The sequence below is a fragment of the Pungitius pungitius genome, chromosome 6, assembly GCF_949316345.1.
Source record: "Pungitius pungitius chromosome 6, fPunPun2.1, whole genome shotgun sequence".
NCBI lineage: Eukaryota > Metazoa > Chordata > Actinopteri > Perciformes > Gasterosteidae > Pungitius > Pungitius pungitius.
Window position 1 is genome coordinate 2,126,665 of NC_084905.1, and position 25,553 is coordinate 2,152,217.

The window sequence follows — 25,553 nt, forward strand, 5'->3', positions numbered from 1 at the left end:
TGATGTACAGGTCACATGACCACAGCAAACCAAACGTACTTCAAGTCATCGGAAGAGTTGCAGCAAAACCAAAGTTCACAACAAACCATAAAACATCACTTCGTAAGATGAAACTATTTTCGCAATAACCTGGGAATCCATTAAAAATAAACTGAATACTTAGAATTACAAAACCTCTTGGTTTTACATAGTATAAAACGTAACAGAAACACGTGACAATTAGGTCCTTGTACAGTATTGTATGGCTCAACTTCCATTTCTTCTGATCTAAGTATTTAAACAAATTGTCACCACATTCTGCGCATGATTCTCAGACAAAGTGCATGCGGATTCTTTTTGTCCTGCTCACAGGCGCTATAAATCAGGGCCGTCTGCATCCTTAAATACTGGGCCCTCATTTAAGAGCTCAAGTCAGTTGCTGCTGACCTGTAACATCTGACCACCAGATGGAGCTACTCACTATAAATATCGGGACTCTGTGCTAAATATATGCCACATTCATAAAATATAGCCTATACAAAACACCATATTGTTGTATTTATATACATGTAACAGTACATGAAGTCAAATGGCAGACAAAAAGATTGAAATCCTTTACCCTAACTAGACATCTTAAATAAGCATCAAAATACCAACTACTACCTGCCAGAAATACAAAAAAAACTGACAAGGCTTCATGTGAATAACTATTTTCTGTATTTACACCAGTGACGTATTGCACCACATATTTCCTGTGGCTGGTGGTTACAACCTCAACATTCTTCAGAGGCTTGCATGCTAACTGCGTTTGTACAAACTGGTTTGATCAAGTATTGACCTTAAGACGTAGAACATGTTGTGTTTAGGGTTACCTAATAGTTTGATTTACTGTTAGTATGTTTAAGCCTGCTCACAGTTTACCATAAAAAGCAGTATAAATATATAAACAGGCTTTGGGTGCTTCAGCAAAGATGAACCGTACTCTGCAGCCTCAAAAGCCCTGGTGCCGGAGATGTGGCCTCAGTGTACTGCGATCGGTGAAGACACTTCGGTTGGAACGAAATGGAGCAACGGTGGAACGAGGGCAGGTAAGAAAACACACTCGCTTCTTGTGAGGGGAACGGTGACACGCAACAGACAGCAGTTTGGCTCACACCGAGAAAAAAAAGAAAAAAAAGTGCAAGTGTGTCATTTGTGATTGACAAGAGTCCTTTCTCTGACACACACACACACACACACACACACACACACACACACACACACACACACACACACACACACACACACACACACACTCTTGTTCTCTACTGGCTTTTCACTTCATGGCTTTAAAATGAACCAAGAATTAACAGACATTACTATTGGCATAATGAGGCATGCTCAAAAAACACTTGATGACTTTTAAAAGGTCACTGATTTGGGCAGCGGCTGACCCCCCGGCGGCATCCTGCAAAAGTCCGGGCTGGATCGGACCGTGCACACTGCTACCGCCGACTGGCCCAAGGGCCTGGAGTGGCCTGGGCGAGACCTGGTGTACAACAGGGGTGCTGGGAAAGCGGAGCGGTCCCGTGGGGCCCTGGAGAAAGGCTTTGAGAACCCGGGCGAGGGGCTTCTGTGTGTGTCTGAACAGCTGGCGGCACCAGACTGGAAGGGAATGAGTTTGTCCGCAAAGTTATCTGGAGGAGGGGGGATGATGGAGTCCTCCACCCAGCTGTCCTGCCCTTCGTATTCCGGCTCCTGTGGCAGACTGGGGAGGCCCCACAGCGGCGGGCGAACGGATGAGGGCGACGAGGGGTTGAACGGGGGAGGCGGAGGCACAGGGTGGAGGCCAGCGTCCCGATCCCGGCCAGTGGCGGGTGGGGCGCTGCAGTGCATGCTGGGGGTTTCCTCCGGAGTGGAGCGCAGCAGCCTCTCCGGAAAGGCGTCGTCCTCATCGGCCTCGGAAAGGTTGTCATACTGGGAGGTGTTGGAGGGCCGCCGGTCTCCGGTGGGCATCGGGACGTAGAGAGAGACCGGGAACTTGGTTGGCTTAGGGGGAGGAAGTCTGGGAGGAGAGGAGGAGGAGGTGGCGAAGGCAGGGTGAGTGGAAGGCTTTGAGGGAGGAGCTTTCCTCTGGGCGTGCTGAAGCGACGTGGGGGGTTTGAAGCATGGCTTTGGCGGTAGCTTCATCTGAGTGACTGCTGAGGAGGCCGAGCGAGGGGAAGGAGAGCGGGTCTCCGGAGACGGGGGTCCGCCATCCACGTGGCTTTGCTCGTTCTGCTCAGTGTAGAATAAAGGTGGAGGTGGCAGATCGGGCAGGTCCATGATCTCCTCCGTCTGTGCGGCGAGAGCTTCCAAGGCAGGGGGCTCGTAAGGTGGGGGCCAATCCATCGGCTCCTCCTCCGCCTCGGGGTCGGCGGCCTGATCTCCGTCAACTCTGTTCAGGCCGGCACACGGAGGCCCCTCCTTCGCGCCTCCGTCCAGTCCGACCTCGGCCCGGGGTTGATGTGCTTTCGGAGGTAACGGGGGGGCTCTGCAGGGCCTCAAAGCAGTAGGCGTGCCCGGTGTGTGGACTACGAGCGCGTCAGGTGAAGGCAGAGACGGAGTTCTGGGCTCCTGGGTCTGGTGTGGAACGACGGCGTCCGCTCGCTGGGCCTCGGCGACCCGGTGAGCCGGGGTCTGCGCCGGGGGCTGCGGATTTGCTTTGACCTCCACGGGGGAGTCAGGCTGCGGAGGCAAAAGGAGAATGGGCCTCTCTTGACCCAGAGGTTTCTTTGGCTGCTCTTCTGACTTGGCTAAACACGAGAAGATGGAAAATAGGGAACATTGGTTAACAAAAGCATAGTTTAGCTTACTTTTGGCCAAAAATGAAGTTTTATCCGTGATGATATGATAAATAAGGAAAGACGAGTGCACCTGGAGGAGGATTGTCAAGCTTTTTACTGCGAAGTTCAGACATAGCAGCTTGTAACTGTTCAACCACCACATCATCGGGCAGGAAGAAAGAAACAGCGATCTGCTCCTGAAGAAACTCCCTCAGATCCTCTAATGGCAGCTTCTGCAGGCGCTCTGTGAGGACAAAGGAAACTTAACTCAAAGAACGGATGATGCGAGCGAGCCCATGCAGTGACACGTCCACTGAACGCCGTCACATGAATACAAATGATATTGTTAAAAGACATCAACACACAAAGTGAGATGTGCACACAGAGGCGGGTGTCCAATGAAAAGTCGGCTTTTGGTTCTTCTCCACAGCAACTGCCCACTTGCATTACGTAAGCCAGTTAGGAGGCAGCCGAGCGGCGGGCAGCGCGCGGTGACACACTCACTGGTGTAGCGGCTGTCGCGGGTGTACCTGGGCACGAAACCGGTTTGACTCGCTCAACACCGCACGGCGCCAAAGGGAACGCAGTCGTCCTCGTACTCACTCTTGTGTAGCTTGAGCGTTGTATAAGCCATGGCACTTAGCATCTTCTCTCCCTCCATGATGTAGATGTCCCATAAACGCAGGGTAAGGGTGATTGGGGTCTGTTATGCAAGACACACAGCAGTGGATTAAAAATAAAAATAAAAAGGGGACAAAAACAACACCAGATGTAGTTCCGTGTTCAAAGGAATATAGGGATTAATGAGTTTCAATGCACAAGATGTCCGTGTGGGGGTGGGGAAGAAGGCTCGTGGAGTTTGGGAAATCCAAAAACACTCACTCTGTCAATGAAGCACTGCAAAAACCATTTGGTGGTATAAATCCCTGTTGTCATCTGCTCCTTGTCCTGTGGGGTAAGAATGAATGAAGGACAATACTCCACGGAATAATAATACGTTTTATATATAATGCACTCTTCGTCAACAGATCTCAGAGTGCAGTAATCTGCTGCCAGTTCCAAATCTTTGGCAGAATAAATCTGGACTTGATGTACTTTAACTGACCATGTGTTTCTTCAGCTTTGGCAGCATTTTGGAGAGGATCAGCTCGTGGTGGGCCTGGTAACGATGCAGCTTGGGGAATCCTGGGATGAAGAACCCTAGCGTAATGAAAAATGAATACTTGAAATTTACAAATGAAAAAGTATCTCCACTTTTGTGACTTGGTAAAAGGTTACTGAGAACAATTGGGGGACTTTGCTTTGAACAAGAAGGTGGTTTTAGGAAATAAGAAATGCCGAACACCAGCATTACTAAAGAGATAATTGTTACATCGTACAGAACTTCATTCCAGCTCTTAAAGCAAATTACTAAGGTTTCTCCCCCAGACAACAGAATCTTATGGTCTCCTCTTTGACAATTTATCATCCACATTTAAAAATGTGTCTACACATTGTCACGCCCGGCTATGCCGTGCTGGGTGTGCTCACTCCCTTCATGTAGAGAATATGGTTGGGCCGTCTCTCCCCTCCCAATCTGAAGGGGGAGCTGTGGAATCCTGGCCCATCTGACAGCAGCTGATGGGCGGGACTGTTTAAGAGGATCGCCTGCCAGTGCCGCTGGCTCTCTCTCTCTCTGGACCCCTCCCGACTCGACTCTACTCGGCTCTGGGCTGTGCGTCGCTGCTCGGTCGTCCAGGACGGCAGCAGCACTTTTTGCTCTTCTTTGCTTTTCCTTTCAGGACGCCTAGGTTACACTTTGCAGATTCGCACTACACCTTTTGGTTTCTCATTTACTGATTACACACCTTTATTAATGAAAGTTATGATTTCGTCATAGGAAATGACGTTTTGAATAAACTATAATTTGATTGAACTAAACAACTGTGTGGTCTCCCCTATGTCACTGCTACTGCGAGCCAGGTAGTCGTGACATATGGGGGCTCGTCCGAACCGTTTAAGTCCTGAGTGGTAGACGAACCTACTATAATTCGCAGTTCTGTGTAGGCTTAGTTGCGTGGGTAGAGTTACGTCATTGGTTCACATTTTGATGAATAAAACGTACTGTCGATCAGCTGATAGTAGTAGTAGTATAATCAGCTGACATGCGTTGTTTGGTTATGGGGAGTTCCGCGTCGATTGTTTAGTTCACGAGTTGAAAGTTATTTTAGTACCGTGATCGCTAAAATTACTTGTTTGATAATGGCAAAAGTTGGGAGGATTTATGCAGATTAGAAAGATGTAACCACATATTGTTTACGGAGTTTGAAGGGCGAAGTGTGTTTGTAAGGAGACTTGTGTTGCAGGGTGGCACTAAACGGAGCCTGTTTTATCCCCATTTAGTGCGCTTCGGCGTTGTGGGTTTAGGTTGCGGGTCACTGAAGTCCGGACGAGGGCACCGCCGTGGAGCACCGGCTGAATTGACTTTTGTCGGGACAGTACGATTCCATCGGTATTGGTGAGTAAATTAGCCTTGTTCTTGGACTTAGTGTGAAGATAGGGGAATAGGTAGGGGGTAAATGTTTAGGGAGAAACTCCGGTGTTGTCCTGTAACATGAGCTTTCCGTTTCGCTCGATTTAGTCCGTGTGGTTGTTTGGTAACCCGAAGAACGTCGGAGTTTTTGTTTGTTTGGCTAGATGTGTGGCTAGTAGAGTTAATGTATATAGATCATAGCCTGGTTGGATGGTTGATGGGTGACTTATCATTTAAGTTGAAATAATAAGTGCACTTGATACGTTTTTGGCTGCTCCTTCAGTGGCTTTGCTTGCGGCGTTGAACATTAAACAGTTGAATAGTGTGGCTAAGCATTATGAGATTGCTGTAACACTACCGAAGGGAGCTAAGAAGCAGGAGCTGCTTGGATTGGTTCGTGTGAGTTTGGTAAGTAAGAACGTGCTACCGGACGAGAAAGGGCCAGAGCGCGGTGGTCAGGAAGCATCGGATTCAGACAGTGAGCTGGGTTCAGACAGTGAGCTTACTTTGAAAAAATCCAGCGTATTAACATTTGAACAGCAAGTAAAATTGTTAAATCTGAAACACGAATTGCAAGAAAAACGAGAGACGTTGAAATTGGAGCAAGAATTTGAAAGGAAAAAATTTGACAATGAATTAGCTCAAAGAAAGCTTGATAACGAATTGGACTGTATAAGAATAGAAGCTGCACAGAAAGACAAAGATCGTGAGTTGGAATGGGGAAAGCTTAAAAATTTAGAGCATGAACGTGAAATTGAGCGTACTAGGCTGCAACTAGCAGCTGAAGGCAAACTTGGAAAACCGCAGCAGTCAGGTTTGGGCGCTATGATCAAGTTCTTGCCTAAATTTAATGAGCAGGATCCAGATGTGTTTTTTTCGTTATTTGAGAATATTGCTACTGAGCAAAATTGGAGTGACGAGGATAAAATTGTACTGTTACAAACCACTTTAGTTGGCCGTGCTCAGAAGGCATTTGTGGCTTTACCGTCTTCTGAAAAGGGGGTCTATCAGTGCGTTAAGGCAGCAGTCTTAAAATGCTATGAGTTAATCCCTGAGGCTTATAGACAGCGCTTTCGATCATGGAAAAAATCGGACAAGCAAACTTACGCTGAATGGGCGAGGGAATTGACCAGTTTTTTTCAACGTTGGCTTACAGCTGAACAGGTGGACTCGTTTGAGGAGTTGTGTGATCTTATGATTTTAGAACAACTAAAGAACACTGTGCCTGATCGAATAGCCACTTATATTAGCGAACATAAAGTGAAAACAGCAACCGAGGCCGCGGTTCTTGCCGATAATTTTTCTCTCATTCACAAAACTCCAGTTCGTGATTTTAGTTTGCGTCCAAACACGAACTACAAAGAACGTCGCTATAGTCGGGTTAATACGGACGCATCCGTGTTTTCCACTTCACTGGCACGTGGTAAACCATCAGATTTCGATCTTAAAACAGACTGTAATTATTGTTTTGGGAAAAATCATTGGAAAAAAAATTGTCCGGCGTTGTTGGAGCGTAACAGGGGGAAGGTTGAAGGAGGAAAAGTTGGCCTTTGCGCTTCTTCTGTTCCGGCGATACGCTCAGAGAGGAAAACTAAGAAAGTCCCAGCAAAGACATTGGATCGTGCACAATGTACAGTATCGATTGAAAAAGGGTTGAGCAATGTACAAGGTGATGAGCTTGAATTTCCTGCATCTTGTATAACAGATTATGCACCATTTGTCACAGAGGGATTTGTGGCATTGGTTGGAGACTCGCATCGCGTTCCAGTGAAAATTCTGCGTGATACGGGTGCATCAGAAAGTTTCATCTGTAAATCTGTCTTGCCTTTCTCGTCTCAGTCTGATACAGGAAACTGTGTATTAATACGGGGAATTGGTCTCCAGTCGTTTCCAGTACCACTGCACAAAATTCAGTTATTTTCGGGTTTTGTGAGCGGGGAAGTAACTATTGCTGTTCGTCCTTCTTTACCTATTGAGGGAATTGATCTGATTGTGGGTAATAATTTTGCTCATGACTGTGTTTTTCCTGATCAGGTTTCACCATCTCCGGTGGTTAAGACCGGGCCTTCGTCAGTGGATGAGTCCGATAAGAGTCAAAGAGACTTTCCAGAGGTTTTTACGGCATGCGCTGTGACGCGCGCTATGGCAAATAAGCAGAATGCCAACTCGTCTGAGGTATCGAAGCACATGTCTGCTCATGTGTTTATCCCACAGTTACCAGTACCGTTGTCTCGATGGGACATTGCTGAGGCTCAAAAGAGCGATCAGAGCTTAGTGAAATATTTTGAGTTGACGTCAGATGACAAGTTAGATCGCTGTTATTTTGTGAAGGATGGATTGTTGCTAAGAAGGTGGTCACCTACTCCAGGTATTGATGGGGGAGATCAGATTTTGCAGGTGGTGATGCCTGAGAAGTTTCGGGAAGTGGCACTAAAAACAGCGCATGGGGAAACAGCAGGTCATTTTGGTGTGAAGAAAACATACCAGCAGTTGTTGAAACATTGTTATTGGCCACGGATAAAGAGGGACGTTGCACGGTTTATACGAACGTGTCATGTCTGTCAAATGGCGGGTAAGCAAAATTCTGTCATTAAGCCTGCGCCTTTACAACCCATTGTGTCTGTTGGTAAGCCTTTTGAACATTTGATCATTGACTGTGTGGGCCCTTTACCCCAGTCAAAATCAGGATGTGTTTATCTGTTTACCATCATGTGCCAGGCGACACGATATCCTGCTGCTTATGCTTTGAGGAGCATTACTACAAGGGCTGTGGTGAAAGCATTGTCGCAATTTGTTTCAATATTTGGTCTTCCCAGAGTGATCCAAAGCGATCGGGGTTCAAATTTTACATCGAAAACATTTGCAGCAGCCTTAAAACAGCTGCATATCCAGCATAACTTGAGCAGTGCATACCACGCACAAAGTCAAGGAGTGTTGGAGAGGTTCCACGCCACCCTTAAGTCTCTATTACGGGCTTACTGCATAGAGATGAAACGCGACTGGGAGGAGGGTCTACCATGGCTAATGTTGGCGGCTAGAGCAGTGGTGCAAGAAAGCACAGGTTTTAGTCCCAACGAACTAGTATTTGGTCACAAGGTTCGTACCCCATTGTCTGTGTGGTCAAGTGATATGGAGTCATTTGAACCACCTAAGAGTTTGTCTAGTTATGTGTATGGTTTCCGACGCAGGTTGCTGTTAGCATGTAAAATGGCAACCGAAAATTTGACTGTCGCTCAAATAAAAATGAAGAGAAATTATGACTGTAAAACAGAAGCTCGTGTCTTTAGCCCAGGGGATCAGGTGGTGGCATTGTTGCCTATACCTGGGTCTCCTTTTGGTGCAAAAAATTCAGGGCCTTACAGTGTGGTTCGAAAAGTGTCAGAGACTAATTATGTGGTTGCTACGCCTGACCGTAGGCGGGCAACACAGTTATGTCATATCAATTTACTTAAGCCATACTATGCATCGGCACAGTCTCCTAGTGGTAAGAGAAAATCACCTGTGTTAGTTGTGTCAAGCACGTCTGTAGCCGATGCAGAGTTGGAGGATGATGTACAGGGCCCTGACTATTCTATGTTGCATGCTCGTCTCAATAATTCAGAGACGTTGGCCAAATTAGAGGGAAGTTTGGACCATTTGGATTTGCAGCAGCAAGCAGAATTGAAAGCGCTAATCTTTGAATTTTCTTGTCTGTTTGCAGATACTCCCACCTGCACAACTTTAATTGAGCATGACATAGACGTGGGTGATGCTAAGCCAATCCGTCAGAGGTTTTACCGAACTGGTCCTGATAAGCGTAAGAGTCTGGATGATAGTATCCAATATCTTCTTGAGAATGGCCTTGCGGTACAGTCCTACTCGAGCTGGGCTTCGCCCTGCTTATTAGTCAAAAAACCGGATCATACATACAGGTTTTGCACGGACTACAGAAAAGTAAATGGCGTGACAAAACCAGACTCTTACCCACTGCCTAGAATTGAAGATTGTGTTGACCAAGTCGGTGCAGCACGTTATGTGAGCAAGTTTGACTTGCTAAAAGGGTATTACCAGGTTCCACTTACTCCCAGGGCACAAGAGATCTCGGCCTTTATCACGTCGTCGGGACTCTATTCTTATACGAGAATGGCTTTTGGATTGCGCAACGCCCCCTCCAGTTTCCAGCGGCTCATGAATCGAGTCGTTGGGGGACTGGAGGGATGTGCGGTGTATATTGATGATGTTGTCTGTTATTCGGACACCTGGACAGTCCACCTTGCCCGCATACGTTCATTATTTGAGCGTTTGGCGGCTGCAAACCTCACTGTGAACTTAGCAAAGTGCGAGTTCGCCCAAGCTACAGTGGTGTATCTGGGGAAGGTGGTGGGACAGGGGAACGTTCGGCCAGTGAGAGCAAAGGTCCTGGCCATTGACAAATTTTCACGGCCTGTCACTAAGAAAGAATTAATGCGCTTTCTAGGGATGATAGGGTATTACAGGAGTTTTTGCTGTAATTTTTCATCTGTTGTTGCCCCACTAACTAACCTACTGAAGGGTTCAGTTAAATTTGATTGGACTAATGAGTGCCAACGTGCATTCGAAAACGCCAAGTCTCTCCTGAGTTCTGCACCTGTCCTGGCTGCTCCTAGGCTGGAGGAGCCCTTCCAGCTTCAAGTAGATGCCAGCCAGGTAGGGGCAGGTGCCGTCCTCCTTCAAAAGGATGACAATGGAATAGATAGACCAGTTTCCTATTTTTCTCGGAAATTTAATTGTCACCAATTGAACTATTCTACTATCGAAAAGGAGGCCCTGGCCCTCATTTGGGCACTCCAACATTTTGATGTTTATGTTGGTGGTGGGCTACACCCTGTGGTGGTCTTTTCTGATCACAATCCTCTTACTTTCCTGTCTTCTCTTCAGAACACTAACCAGCGCCTCATGCGCTGGGCTCTTTTTCTACAGCCGTATAACTTGTCTGTTAGGCACATCAAGGGATCCGAGAACGTCATGGCTGATGCCTTGTCGCGGGCTCTTTATGACTAAGTGGTGTCTATCCCCTCTCCGGTCTGTTTTTTTTTCTCTCCTGTCTCCCAACTTTCCATTCTTAAATTGCTATCCAGGCGCCAGGATTTGCTGGGTGGAAGGGTGGGGGGGGGGGGGGGGTATATTGGGTGGGCTGAGAGGGGGGGAATGATTTTGGAAATTTATAGTTGTGGCTGTTGTATTAAGAGATAATAAAGAGTTTGGTTTAGTCTAACCTTAGGATCTCTGGGTAAGTAGTTAAACGGGTAAGGGGGTGTAGTCACTTATAGTTTTTGGGTTTAGGTTTAGTTCTCAGTATTGACTAGGGGGTAATGAGTAGAATGTAGTTCTACAGAGTCCCATATGGGTCTCTGTTTTGTGGGGGGAGTGATGTCACGCCCGGCTATGCCGTGCTGGGTGTGCTCACTCCCTTCATGTAGAGAATATGGTTGGGCCGTCTCTCCCCTCCCAATCTGAAGGGGGAGCTGTGGAATCCTGGCCCATCTGACAGCAGCTGATGGGCGGGACTGTTTAAGAGGATCGCCTGCCAGTGCCGCTGGCTCTCTCTCTCTCTGGACCCCTCCCGACTCGACTCTACTCGGCTCTGGGCTGTGCGTCGCTGCTCGGTCGTCCAGGACGGCAGCAGCACTTTTTGCTCTTCTTTGCTTTTCCTTTCAGGACGCCTAGGTTACACTTTGCAGATTCGCACTACACCTTTTGGTTTCTCATTTACTGATTACACACCTTTATTAATGAAAGTTATGATTTCGTCATAGGAAATGACGTTTTGAATAAACTATAATTTGATTGAACTAAACAACTGTGTGGTCTCCCCTATGTCACTGCTACTGCGAGCCAGGTAGTCGTGACAACATTCATCAACGTAAGCACACAGCACAGTTTTGTCCTTTTCTACGAGAAGCGTCATTATGCCGTTTCATATTACAAGCCGTGCTTTGTTCTTCCTCCGTGTCTCACCATGCATGGCATGCTTTCCGTTGGTGAGGAGCTGGGACAGAGCCCAGAAGGCATCTTCCTCATTCAGGTACATGAGCAAAATGGCAGCAATCTGACTCATCCCCTGGCAGTAGCTCACCTCCTGGATGGGGGACATAGGAGAAGGAGACGGGTTCAATTTAACCGGATGGGTGGAATTATTCATAATTAAATCGAGCGAGTGAGGCATGCACGCACGCACACAGGAACACACACACACACACACACAGACACACACATACGTCCGAGACATGAGTGCATCTGAATGTCTGATGTGGTCTGAAACTAGACTGTGGATGTGTGTCACCTACTGCACATGCAGCTTCAGTATTAGAAACACTTTAACCAGAGCGTGTTCAAATATTTACAGAAGCCCATAATACATTCTCACTAATGTCATGTCTTCATCTTGAAGTGGCGCCAATTTGACTCCACAACGATTCAATGATTTACGCTAAACACATCGCCCTTGGCAACGAGAGATACACAATGGTGGACACACACTTGGTATTTGTCCATATTAAGGCTGATTTATTTAGCCAGAAATGGACATGCCAAAGTATCCTTCCACGCAGATGGACTAAATATATTCACGGTTATACTGAGGTTAAACTACACATTCTCTGCATTCCTCTCCATCGTCTCATAGACAAACAGACAAACACATCCACCCCCCTCCTTCTGTCCCTATCGCTCGCTGCCTTCTACTGACCCAGTTTCTTCTGAGCAGTGTGTGAAGAGGGGGGGAAAGGGAAAAGGGAAAAACAGCACATGCCCGTTTCCTCTGGCTCAAACACCTCCACCACACAGGAACCAACTCCAGAGCCCAGTCTGAAAAACAGACTTGGACTGTGCTCATATATGGGGAGGCGTAATCTACTGTACACAAAGCCGTCTTTGAATGGTGATATTTATATCCCTACTAGACGGCTCATCATAGAGAATCATCATATACTCATTACTGTTATAATAGACGCATACGCATTTACTGTCTTTTGTAAATATGCCCATACACAGGGATTTCTCACCTAATTGTAAGTGATAGATTCCAGCCAAAAGAGACAAACTCTGGCTTGTGGTGGAGAAAGTACAGACAGACTTTAAAGTAGTTATGATGCTCAACCTCGAAGCTATTTACAGCAAGACTACAAAAAGTGTAAGGTTTGATATGGGCTAACGTTCAGTTTAGCCCATAACAAACTATTACTTGAGGTTAAACTAAATCCCACATCTGTTATTTCGGACAGTGTGTCCAGCAGTGCATCATAAATCAAGAAAACCAGGCTCTCTATACTAGCGGTCCAAGAAGAACGTGGCCTAACTATATATGTGGCTTCACTGGTGGGCCGACTGTTACGCTGTGATGGCGTACATTCAGCCAGCACCACGTTCATAAATAAAAGATCTCAGCAAAGGCTATAAACACAAATGGGAACAGATGGGTTTAGAGTGCTTGGGATATTCTCCGCTCCATCTTAACCAACGCACCTTATGAACTGTTGCATCACCGACGTGCTACTTCTGCTTCGCAGCTGGTGTTCACAAGACTCCTCCGTGTTATGTAACACACACCGTGGCAAAAGCAAGCTCACTTCTGCACACACAAACACACTTACCGTGTTGTAGACGGAGTAAGCTGCTAGTACGTGAAACAGGGCCTGCTGCCTGGAGAGGGAACAGAGAAACCGCCAGTTAGAATGAGGAAGTGGTTCCTAAGCAACAAACAGAGTAGGTCGAAACGGGGAATCAGTTTCGTCCGTGAAGGAATTCCCAGAGGTTACATAAATAAGGATTTTCAACCACCTCGTCCCCAAATTACTCCATTAATCAGCACGGACAAGCGGGAAGTATTTGTTGGGGGGGGGGGGGGGGGGGGGGGCTGATGAGGTTTGGCTGCATCGCATCATTCCAGTAGGGTTTGTAAGTGTGTACGTGTGTGTTCCTCTAGTGTGGATTACAGTCTGAATTGTTTCCAACAGTGAAGCGCTAATGTGTGTCTGTACGTGTGTGTGTGTGTTTCCGTAGAGAAGTGGCACTGAACCAACATAATGAGGACGAGAGAGGACGTAGCCCCTACAAGCCTCTATCGTCAACACAGGTCCTGCAGGGAGAGACAGGAAAAGCAGCTGTGTCTCGCTGCGAGTGAGACACAGCTGTCGAACCGGCGGGGACGAAGTGAGCGGCCGAGCAGGATGGAGCGTTGTTTTGGTCTGTTCCTGCTCGCTGGCTTTCAATTGAAGGGGAAGCACGTTACAAAGAGCAAAAAGGAGAGCACCCGGCCTGAATCCAATTGACACGAAGAAACGAGTAGCTTTCAGATCACGGTTCATTTGATGTATGTTTAATGGGTATTTCTAATATATTTGCATAACATTGATGTGTCATTACCTACGTGTTCATGCTGATTTCTGTATGAATACCATTTCATGTGGGGCTTCATGCGCTGACAGGAAGGCTAATAAAACACAGAGGAGGAAACTACCGCTTTGTGTGTGTGTGTGTGTGTGTGTGTGTGTGTGTGCATGCACGTGTGGTGGGGCTGCCACAAAATTTAAGCCAGAGGTCACACTCTGTGAAAAACCACAATAGGTGAGAAAGACAATTTGTTTGGACACACGGATATGACAGAAACGGGAGTTGAAGACATTTCTTATGAAAGGTAACTAAACGGTGTCAAAGATGTTACCAGGGAAAGGCGGGAGAAGCCATTTGTTTATGATGCGCAGTAACGGCCGTGTGCTTTCAAGTTAAACAGAAATAGGACGCTGCTTTCGGATGAGTGAAGACAAGAACTCACTTGACTCCAAAGCGGTCCATGAACATGATGTGGTTCCTGAACGTTCTGTTGACGTCCAGGTCTATCTGCTTGATCTCAGCGGAGAAGTTACGAGCCTGCAGCTTCATTCTCTGGAGGATAGAAAGGTTAGAAAAGCTACCCAAATATTAGTGTTTATATTTAAGGGAAATCGTCCCCATTTAAGATTCTTACCTCGTATTTCCCCACGTTTTCTTGTTTGACTTTCTCTATGTCCAAAAGCAAGGCCCAGGCCTGGCCTCTCAGCTGCAGAGGGATTCCTTTATATACTCGCTTCACCAACTGAAACACATGTGACACAGCAACAGACTTGATTTGGGACTTTCTGAACAACTAGAAGATGGGATGTAGCATAGTTGGCTCTCTTGCTGTCGGCAAGGACTCATCAATTAACAGTCTGGACCTAACAAGGGGCATTAGGGAATGAGCTGCGGTTAAAAAGGGAACGGAAAAAGAAACATTATTAACCGAGGCGGAAATAATACATCAAATACTTGAGTGGGACCAATGGGAAGAGTGGGTTTAACTGGTGTATCCACCATGATAGAGGTACACACCTTTTCACTGTTCCTGTACTTGTCCCAATTCTTCACCATCTTTAGCCATTTTTCCACCCGCTCAATCTCCTGCTGCTTATGCTGTAGAGAGGAAAGACAAACATACATGCAGTCCATATGTGAAACGGGTGTACATATAACACCTGCAAGGTCAAAATATGAACTCACTACGCAAGTTAAAAAGTCATACCTTCTCTTCCAGCGCACTTGGAGTCGGCAGCTCTTCCTCACTGGAGCAGAAAAGGCAGAGACGCACAGCATGTATTAGAAGTATGGACACAGAGGGTAATCTACATTTGGCCCTAAGAAAACAATACACCAGCCTAATGTGACAAAGATAAGATAAAAGAAAGGTGGGAAAAGTGACAGATGACAACTGCACACAGACAAAGGTGTTCTCCTAGAACTTTAACCACCACGAGGAAGAAGGGAGAGCTTTAAGTTGAGTAACTTACTGCAGAAAGCCGAAGCGGTCGGTAACCTTATAGATGTTGTAGTTAGCATCCTCCCATGGGTCAATGGTGACACCCTCCTGCCTGCCCTGAAACAACCCCATAACATTATTCAGATTATGCTAAATAAACAGCTTTAAGGTCATTTACAATTGTGTGTATGTGCACAGCAAACAAAAAAACGTTTAAACAAGTAGAACATTGAACTGCTGGTAAACAGTGATACAGACTAAGTGTAGTTCCTTATTGTCACTTCTTTAAAAAAAATCTGAATTGATCAACTAAGCACCCCAAAGTCCTTCCTAGTAATCCCATTTGCACTTCCTGTTGTTAAAGAATCCACTCCCCCGGTTTGATGAGTTAGAGAGATGCATCTTTACTGCCCTTCTTGGAGGATGTTTTATGTTCCTAATAATCACGAGTTTACAATAGATAGGAACATCTTAATGAGCTCAATGAGCTGTGTTACAACATCTGCGGCTTCAGCTTTGGCTGTGGTTGAAATCTGTCCCAAAAAGTGACAGGAAAATGCTGTGGCTCTGACTCCCATGACAGTTTGTTGACTTGGATTCATTCTGATTGTGATAAATGTGTGAGGTTTGTCGTGGTTAGGTGACGGCGTTCCCGTGCACACACATACCTTGTCATATTTGGCGATGATTTCAACGCGTTCCTCTGCTATCAATGAGTCTATGTCCTTCTTCATGTCAAAATCTAGAAAGAGACAAAAAGAAAGAAAGGAAAGAAGGAATAATTGATAATGATCAGAATTGGCATGAACCACGTCAACGTGACGTATTTGCACTCATAAGATACTGTAGTGATTTACTGCTGCTTTTTGGGGTGGAATATGGAGACATGGTCACGTGGAACAACCTTTTAAGAGGCATATTACATATTTTTTAAGATAGCCGAGTTGATGAAGATGACAGAGCCAAATGGCAACTTCCTGTTAGTGTTCGCTGACTAAATGCTACACCTCAGCTCGAGGTCCCCGACCGTTAGTATGCTTTTTCTGAGAGTCATTAGTCAGTGTATTATGTGGCCTTTGAAAAGGATGCAGGAGTACATTGGTTGGCAAGCAGTGGTATAAAAAAAGAAAAGAAAAACAATCATACAATTCATATCAAACTGGTTTCAAACCGTATACAAAAAAACATTAAAAACGTAAGAACTTCTATCATCATGTTAGACCTGTGACTTGCTGTCACAAGTCTGTTTCTCATCATCAAACTCTTTCCACAACTAACCCAGCACACATCAGACGAGTGGAACAGACCGATTTAGATTGACCCACTCACAATATCAAATAATCCAAATCTTTTTTGCCCCCACGATCATGAAATGCAGAAATACTGTGCTAAAGAACCCAATAATCATCTGGTGTGTTTCCAGACTCCGACAGGTTTATCACTTTGTGATTAATATTCACATCTCAGTTCCATGAAAAAAACATTAAAAAAAGGATAAAGAAAGTATGTTCAAATGGATATGTGTGCTATTTGAGCATTAATCTCAAACAGGAATAGTATGAAGGCTGACACAGAGTAACAAGCATCTGTACAACTACTACCCATAATGCAATACAGAGGCACGAAAGCGGCACACCGACCAGAGCCCATTAGGAAAGCGTCAGATAAGTGGACAACGGATGCCAAAGGTACCGCCAGCCCCTCCTCTCTCACAATACGACCTCTCTCTGACCCCGCTCCGCCCCGGGGAGCCTGCCTCAAGCCTTGTGCGGTGGGCTCGGCTGTTCAGCAGTTGTCAGGGCATCGGGGTAAAATGACTATCTGCTGTGATTTTTTAAATTATTATTATTTTAAGCAATGAGAGAGAAAACCGTGCTTGAACCTTAAATGCAACAAAAACGTGAAAGAAATACAGTGTTTACCCTAACCCCAAACCTACGGGGAAAAACTGAAATATAATCAAATAAATGAACTGCCTGTTGTGCCACTCCAAAAATCTCCATGATTTATTTCAGAAGCATTCAGTGACTGTCGTTTGAAAAGGTCACAGGCTTTAAGGAAAACTCTCCAGAAGAGCCGAATGCGACAAATGCCACGACTCAGGAACACTCTCGCTGACGTTTGACAACACATGTAGCCACATGTGGCGGTGTGCATGTCTGAAAGGCCTTGCGGGGACAGGTGTGTGTGTGTCCCGTCTCCCCCACACAGGGACCCTTACGCCATGTGCCTGAACACGGCACAGATTTCCACACCGTCATTTCCACACCAGAACAGTGGGTCGAACAGAGTTAAAAAAGGGGGCGGGGCCGACGGGAACAAAATTTCAACATGCAGTTTGTTTAAAAATAATTAGTTGATTGCTCTTTTAAAAACGCTCATGAAATAAGAACTTCATTCGGTACGAATGTGTGAAGAAAGAAAAGAAATGAGCAGAGTTCACAGGACGGGGAGTGAGAAGGTGCAACTTTTATTTTATGCTTTTCATTAGGCACCAAGCCCCTCACGCCCCCCGGCATCCAGTTCTCTTTCAAATCAACAGCTGAGCGTCTTCCCCAACAGCTGGCAAGTGAAACCAGAGCGCTGAACAAATGGCCGCTGCTGTTCTGCGCTTTCCTTTCACAGTTCCAAGTTGCGTGTTCATCTCGGGCTCAAAACTATTTCAGGTTTTTCTAGATGTCAGCATAGCTCTGTCCACAGCTGAGTAAACGGCCGCAAAGTGGCACCGTCAACATGGCTCTAACCGTGCCGGCCTCTTTCTAGTGGTACTTTACATGCACGGGTCTGCCGTCACACGGCTTGCAAGCAGACATCAGGTTGGAAGTATTGAGCATCAGATGTCTGAATAGATGTAAAAAGCTGTGTTTTAACCCATGATTGTGTCTCTTAGCTATTTAGATATACACAGGCTATACATGCTTATGAAGACCACACCAATAATTAGGCCTGTGTTTATGCAGCTGGGCACCATGATCATAAAGAGCCTCCTATTTTCTTTACCGAGCTACAATTCTACATGAATCATGTGAAGGTGTTTTCCATTCGAGCTGCATGTGAGGTCCCTTTTTTTGTCGCTTGTGTCCCTGAGGTGAAGTGGTGCTAGCATGACCGTAAAGCTTCATCTTTAGGTTCCAGCTGTTTACTTCCTGTGTTGAGTCTCCAGAATGCTGATAGTATTGTGTTGGGGTCGGGAAGAAAAGGAAGTCGGAGACCGCCACTCCTTTAAAAACAGGTTCAATAACCTGTGTGACAACAAAATGAGCCGTGCTCCAACCAAGGGCAACCCTTCTATAGACAAAGCCTCAAATCATCGTGAGCGATGCCCAAAAGTGGGCCGTTCACATTAACACCGCTGGCATTTTGCCTAGATGAGGTCCTCCAATATGGGCACCACATCATGTGGGCTGGTATTTACTTTGAACAGCTATATTCAAGTGGTGACTGGAAAATGGTCTGGTTGCGAAAAATAGAGAGAAAGTTACTGAGTGAGAGGGAGAGCTTACAGTCTAACATCACACCTGGGGGATTGAATGCAACCATGTGTGATATTCAAAATGAGGGGAGAACTAATACCGCAAGAAAGAGACTCATTTTAGACTTGACCCATGTACAGCTTTTAAGTCGACTCGCTGAGAATAAATCCTAGCGTCAACACTGGCAGTCACCTCTTTTATATTAGAACACAGAAAACCTTTCCAAACGTGGGCGCAGTGAGGGCGAGGTGGTGACCAAGTGGTACACAGTTTACACAGTGAGTGCACCCAGGGCCCGGGCAGCAGATGGCTAATGCACAACGAATATGCAGTGCTTGCTGACAGGATACAAACTTTGAGCCTAAGACCTCGGTGACATGATTTCCTATTATGACAGAACACTCTAAATGTAGCATTCGTACGTACATTTCTCAGTGCACTGCTGCAGCCACTTGCAGCTTGCACAGCAGTCTGAAATCACACCCAGCCGTGGTGTTGAGCAGAGATCAAAACCAGGCAGAACATCCATAGCGGAGTCATCACTGTAAGGTCCCACCTCCAAACGTGTAGCAAACATTCAGGCCATCAATCACATAGCTTAACGTGCCCAGAGAAGGACAGAAATGCTACTTGTGTCTGAATAATTAGGGCCAGTATTTTTTTGACAAATATGTTAAAGGTGTAAATGTGTTTTTTAGTCTCAGCATGGTAACCCCAAAGGCTATTATTTTGAGACAAGCCGGCTATCTGACGAGTGCTAAAAAAATTGACAAAAAGGCGCTAGAAAATGCATTGTACAGTCAATGACCTAGGAATGTCCAGAGCTAATAACATTCAATTTAAATGAGTATGTTTTACTGGAATTTAACACATACATTCAGTTGTATTTTAACCCGTACTCTCTATACCCATTTCCACTAAAGTAAAAAATATTTTCCATAAATTCCAACATCATCTCCCATTTGGCGCGCGATCAATCTTAATCTGGACATCGGTCAGAGAGTTCTGGCCGTGGATTACACGAGAGGAAAGTCAGAATGACAGCCTGAGATTAGGAAGAGTCTGGCAGTCGTCAACTATGGAAACTCTGAGCACAGTAGGTTGCGCCGGACTGATGGCGAGGGGTGTGTGTGTGTGGGTGTGTGTGTGTGTGTGTGTGTGCATGTGCATCAGTGGGCAGACAGCCTGTGCTGAAACTACACTAGGGTGTGAAATGTTTAACGAATATAAGCTGTGGTCGTCTCCCTCCGTTCCAGGTAAGGCAGTAAAAACCCAAAGAACACAGCCGTTTCTGGGTCATTTTAAGATTTGATCAAGTTCTTTGTGGTTGGCACCGCGAGACGCTTCCCGAACTGCTGATGGCGTGACGAAGGAGGAGACCACAGATGTTTGGTTCATTTTTACCACTGAGTGATTAGTCAACGCTGCGTGGTCAGCCAAGGGACGGTCTGGCTCTGAGATCAGACCGGCTCAGGCCGTGCACTCATTGAACCACGAACCCTCACAGAGCGTAAACTGCTCTGTGTCACGCATGGCCATGTGTCGCTGCCCAGCGCGTGCTGTGATTAACTGATGTTACCATCCGGCAATGTGCCAGAGGCAACTATCAAAATGCCATCTTATCAGGACTTTTTTGATCCACGGTCCCCGTTTTAATGTTAAATAACCGCAAACCTGATCACATGCCTCTCATTTGTGTGATTCAGTTATTTTCTATTTGATGTTCCATGACCATCTATTTTTTTCCAAATGTCTTTGCACATAATTTCGGTGTACATGCAAGACAATCCTAAGATATAATTAAACAAATTCAAAGTAGTACTATAGCCACCATGTTGGGAGGTAATTATTTCAGTAATTATCAGAATTCACTGCAATGAACTTCAAAGGATGTGTTGAAAAAACACCCACTCATTACATTAGCTTAATGCTGTAGTCTCGAGGTGTTTGGGAGCATATCATTCGAGTTCAGAAAAGGGGGGGGGGGGGGGGGGGGCGCGCTTACAAGCGACCACATGGCTCGAATTTCCACATGAAGAAGTCTCAAGTCCCGGATGGCTTCAGAGCTCCAGTTTTAATGAGAGTGACAGAGAGAAATGGGGATTGCTCACAGAGGTGTTAATTTTGTGTTCTATTCTCAGCAGGGACCAGGTGTATGATATCGTATACGGTGGAAAATATCAGAACTGCTACAGATTTCATGGTCCTATTCTCTAGCTCTGGTCCTGGCTCAGATCTTCCAGCCACAGGCTGTAGTCATATTCATCCTCAGCAGATCTTTCCGTGGAATTTTCTCTTGACACTTTTCTCTTGACTGGGTCTGTATGCTATTAAAAGTATACTCTTTTCACCCCCACAGTCACCCCACACAAAATCTAAGCAGGCTGTCAAAGATGTTCAACACATCGCCCTTTCTTTAAAAGGGAGGCACTGATTCAAGATGGAACTTAAGAATACAGTTCAACTGATAGACCTGGAGGACATTAGGCTTGATTAAAAATACACGATTGTGACTGAGACAAAAAAAATCGTATCTGCCATCTTCAGGCTAGTCAATAATTACACTTACAGTGAATATGATGTGCATAAAAATAACCCTTAAAAGATACTTTTACATCATTCTTGACAATTGAAGACTAAAAATGTCCCACTAAACATGTGTTTTACAGGTGTGATGGTGCATGGACAATGGACAATTGTTTACCCTTTATGGCTACTGACTCACAGCAAAGCATGGCCAACAGTGTGCTAACCTAATCCACTCTTGACTGGGTTGAAATGACCACAGAGGCCGTATAAGGAAGAAAATTGACTTAGGGTCAAGAATGAAACCAAATCAGGCCAATGAGAGAAAACAGCTGGGAAAAGTTGATGACCGGCCACTAAGTATGCTTAACAAGAAATTCACGTTTCTTGTCCAGCTGCGCTTTTTTTGTTCTCTGGAGGATGTGTGTTTATGCATTAAAATAATTAGCAGCGACACAGAGAAAGTGTGACCCATGGATGAAGCATCCAGAGCACAGGGACCGGAGGGAAAAGCACATGGCTGGGAATAGCTTTCTTCATCCCCAAGGGGGCTTCTCTGTCCTGTATCACTGCTGTCGCTCCGCCTTATCATGTTTTGTCATCCAAAGCTGAGCACACACACACAACGCAGATTCCCCAAAAACAACAACTCTACCACCTCACCCTGCATGGGACCCGGCATGAGAACTGTCTCTGGTCCTTACTGCTGTCTCCTCCAAATATCTGCGGGAAGGGGGGGGTTGTCTAAATATAACAATGACCACACAACGTTTAGAGTCTCAGGCCAGCCGGAGAGGCCTTGTTTCCCAGAGTGGCAGCACATTTTCAAAGGGGGGGCAGGAATGTTAAGAGAACAGTATTCATAAACACTAAACTACATGACCCTGCTGGGAAAGCCAAAAATCATATAAATGGATCCTCTTCCTTGCAAAGGATTCATAGAACTCATAATAACATGTGTGGAAAAGCTCTTATTCAGGTTAAAAAGTAACTAGTGCTTTGCATCAACAACATTTAGGAACATTGCGAAGGCTTTCATGTACTGTCCTGTGGTTGTTTAAATCCAGCTTGTAGCTTAACCTGTTAAAGACTCTCCCATTTATTAGGGATCTTTCTTAGCTAAACAGCTGAGGTGAGAAGATATTTTTGACTCGTTTGATGAAGATATTTGTGTTGTCGGTGCTCTTTAGCTCTTACCTCGCCGATGCTCGACGTCAGCAGGACTTACATGTCCGTATTCTGTGGGTTGTCAGTGTTCATCTGATAAATTGTCCTTACAGCATGAAGTGACGTATAGTTATGGCCAGAAAAGTGGTGAGTGGGAATGTTGACATCTGGTAATAATTTATTTCTTTGTTTTAGTTGTGTTTGGTGCATGTGAAAATGGCCTACATCAACTGCAAGCCCAGGTCTTGCTGTTTAATAGGATTCGTGCCATCAAATATAACTGTGCGATTAGTGAATTTATTAAGGCAGTTAAGGGGGTTGGTGTTTAACAAGTTTGGCCATTTTCAAAAATACCTGTTCAAAACGTCAAAAAAAACCTTTGTATCACCCACTGTGTGCTGTGATATCCCAGAAGGCCGTATGACCCTGACTCAAATAAGGAGCCCTATGTAAATGTCATACTTTCAAGATTTCTAGAACGATATCCCCGAAACTGTGAAAAGACATTTCACGAGTCACACAACAGAGCTAAAGCCTCTGTGCCTCAGTGACGGTTATCAAAAGGCTTCAGTATCTGGTGTGTTTTGTGACACCCAGCATTAGCCATTTGACGTACATCATAAAGCCCCTATTCAGGCCGACAGAAAGGCTATTGATCCCTTTCCACCAAAATAATATTATCACAACAGAATACAAACAAGGTTGCTTATTGGAGAGTTACCGGAGAACCATACGTGAAAGCTAAATTTGGTCTGATAATAAGAGCTATTGAATCGCGTTGAATTGATTTCATCGGTGCTTTTGTTCACCAAACTGAACCGTGACATATTATTTGCAATACTGCTGCAACTCTTTCATCCATCAAATAAATGTATGCCAATGATGCATCACGCAGTGCCCTAGGTGGGGGTTTGCAGTATGAGAAATTACTTTTTCACCCACTCAGTTTTAAGAAAAGGCTAATACTGTCGACTGAGGCCCTTTCACAGGCATAACAACTAAATAAGGCCTCACATGCTCTGCCTCACACGTGGCTCACATCCTGTTGGCATTGGACTGCGGAGGCAGATCATTGTTCAAGGGCACATTAAAGTCCCAGAAAGCTTTCTACAAAGAAACATCCGTTATATATAAAAAGTCAAACTGTCCAGCTAAATGTGGCTGTTCAAACATCAAACTTCTACAAAAAAGCTAGACGTTTCAAGCTCATCTTTGATTTGATGAGGAAGAAATACAAATAATGTCATTATTAATACACTAAATAAATAGGACGGGTGAACTCTTGATCTGAAATTAAACCATTGAACGCCAACCACAAAAGGAGGAGGAAATAAACGTTGAAGGGGCGGGTGTGTGAGGACCCTGTCACACACCCCCTACAGCAACAATGCTGTCACCTTTCCGGTGTGGGGCTTCCTCCTCAGACCGCAAAAGAAGACTGTCACACAATAAAGGCTGAACATAGCAACAGGAGATAGAATACAAAACGCTCCGTGGTCTATATGCTCGAGGGCGCGTGCACATCCAATGAGGAGAAAATATTACTCACCACTGTAGGAAACAGTGGACTGATTGTACTGAGATGAGTCGAACCGGTGCACCAAGATGACAAAATATACAAATATGTCTCCTTCAACTTCCCTCTCACAGATTATTGACATCGCGTGTTTAAATGTGGGGAATTGGCTCGGAATTGTAGCACATCAGTTACATTACCTTTACACGGAAAACAAAAAACACAAGGGTTGAGGGGCAAAGTACAATGACCACCAGAGATCTGGTAGAGAATGATAGCTAAATCCTGCTGGTGATCTTTCCACCCGTTCTTCTGTGACCCCCCCCCACACACTCCTCGCAGGACCCACAGAGACGCCCAGTTAAGCTTTCAAAAATAACCCCGCATAGCAAGAATTGACATATACAGACCAGTATCGAACTGGTTGGACGCTGGAGCTTCTGTGGCGGCTGTGGGGTCAAATCCTGCTCGCTCCGATGAGGGGAACCGTGTTCTCCTACCAGAACCAAACGCACCATCTCGATGGCAAGCACAGTTCCTGATTCCGACACTTATCACCATTAGTCAAAATGCGGAAGCGAAGGGTGTCAAGATTGATTTCTTGCGAAGACATAAACACAGCCGCGCGCGCACTAAAAAAAAAAAAACACGCACGCAGTTTGTCGTAGTGGTTGACCGGACAACCGGAGGACAGAGAAGCGCGCGCGCCCTACCGGGGACACATGACCTGTCCGGAGTTTATATGCCATTTTTAGAAAGTCAGTAGAGCCCGCGAAGAGCGATTTAAAAACATCTGAACCCTCGGTCCCCCGTTCGCGCCACTTAAAGGCTGACGAGCCAGCGCGTGCATTTCTACTTTTACAGCGAAACATTTCGGTGTCCCTGAAAAGAGAAACACACACGCACGCACGTAACGTAACGTTACATCTGTAGTCCCATTTCACTCTCGTGCGCACGGGATGTAACGATAACCAGATGAGGCCACGCGGGAGCAGCCGTTACAAACGTCAGGAACAAAAAGTGGACGTTGAGGGGACAGGTATAGTGTCGTCGTCCCCCCCCCCCCGGTCCATGTCGCTCCGGGGTGAGCGGTCAGTAGCTCACCTTCTGGAGGGTCTTCCTACACGCAGAGACGTACATGAACCATCCACATTATGTCCCTTGCTGTCCAGGGGAGCCCTGTCAACGCAACGCGGCCCGCTGTTGCCGAAGAACTTCACTTGCTTCGCCGGTATCGATCCGTATCGACGCTGGTCAAAAACGGACGCACGTCCGAGTCCGCGTGCCGCGAGCTCATCGAAGGCTGGTGACGCGCGCGCACGGGCAGCAGCGGCACGTGGACGAGCAGCGAGCCTGTCGCTAAGGCAAAGTTTCCGATCACAGTGTAAAGGGCTGCGAATGGTATTAAAGACGGTAAGACGTGATATTTACTGGTTCACTTTGATATTGTCACTGGGATTATTAGTTAGATTTAAATTTGCACGTTTTCTTTTTATAACGTCAACAAACGTAATGGAACACATACTTCACCAATGCAACGTAAACGAGACGTTTGCTGTGGCTCGTCCCATCATTTTTTTGAGGAGTTAATAAGGACCGAACTAGTTTTTAATTTATAAATATATATATATATATAATTCGTGAGCGACAATTGATGGTTGGAGCAAACTCTTCGACAAAAACTAGTCCCCTTGCGCCCTCTTTTGGATAAACACCAGACGTACAGGTCACACTGGGACGTTGCCGTCTAACGAATAAACTACAGCCCATTTTAACTATATATTAA

At 45.7% G+C, this 25,553-nt stretch overlaps 1 protein-coding gene across 2 annotated transcripts; it reads right to left on the reverse strand.

The window, feature by feature from the left end:
• Nucleotides 1-172: 172 nt before the first annotated feature.
• On the reverse strand, nt 173-25,130 carry si:dkeyp-19e1.3 (USP6 N-terminal-like protein). 2 transcript variants are annotated; one of them, XM_037451365.2, is made up of 14 exons: nt 24,872-25,130; nt 15,754-15,827; nt 15,117-15,202; nt 14,852-14,891; nt 14,662-14,742; nt 14,279-14,386; nt 14,087-14,196; nt 12,906-12,954; nt 11,272-11,392; nt 3,889-3,983; nt 3,666-3,731; nt 3,387-3,486; nt 2,875-3,027; nt 173-2,753 (listed from the first exon to the last, which is right to left on the reverse strand). In XM_037451365.2, the coding sequence occupies exons 2-14, from the start codon at nt 15,817-15,819 to the stop codon at nt 1,381-1,383; spliced, it is 2,448 nt and encodes an 815-aa protein (XP_037307262.2). In that variant the 5' UTR covers nt 15,820-15,827; nt 24,872-25,130; the 3' UTR covers nt 173-1,380. The 2 variants fall into 2 exon arrangements, with proteins under 2 accessions (XP_037307262.2, XP_037307260.2); XM_037451363.2 differs by lacking the exon at nt 24,872-25,130 and adding an exon at nt 24,178-24,357.
• Between the last annotated feature and the right edge of the window lie 423 nt (nt 25,131-25,553).

What these genes read in the sequence shown, in the direction of transcription:
- si:dkeyp-19e1.3 (XM_037451363.2), bottom strand. Translation starts at nt 24,328, where the DNA reads ATGGTGATAAGTGTCGGAATCAGGAACTGTGCTTGCCATCGAGATGGT. An exon ending in AGTACAGGAACAGTGAAAAG is followed by an intron (nt 14,387 to 14,661) that starts GTGTGTACCTCT and finishes CATGTGTTTCAG; the next exon opens with TTGGTGAAGCGAGTATATAA. An exon ending in AACGCTCAAGCTACACAAGA is followed by an intron (nt 3,028 to 3,386) that starts GTGAGTACGAGG and finishes TTGTCCTCACAG; the next exon opens with AGCGCCTGCAGAAGCTGCCA.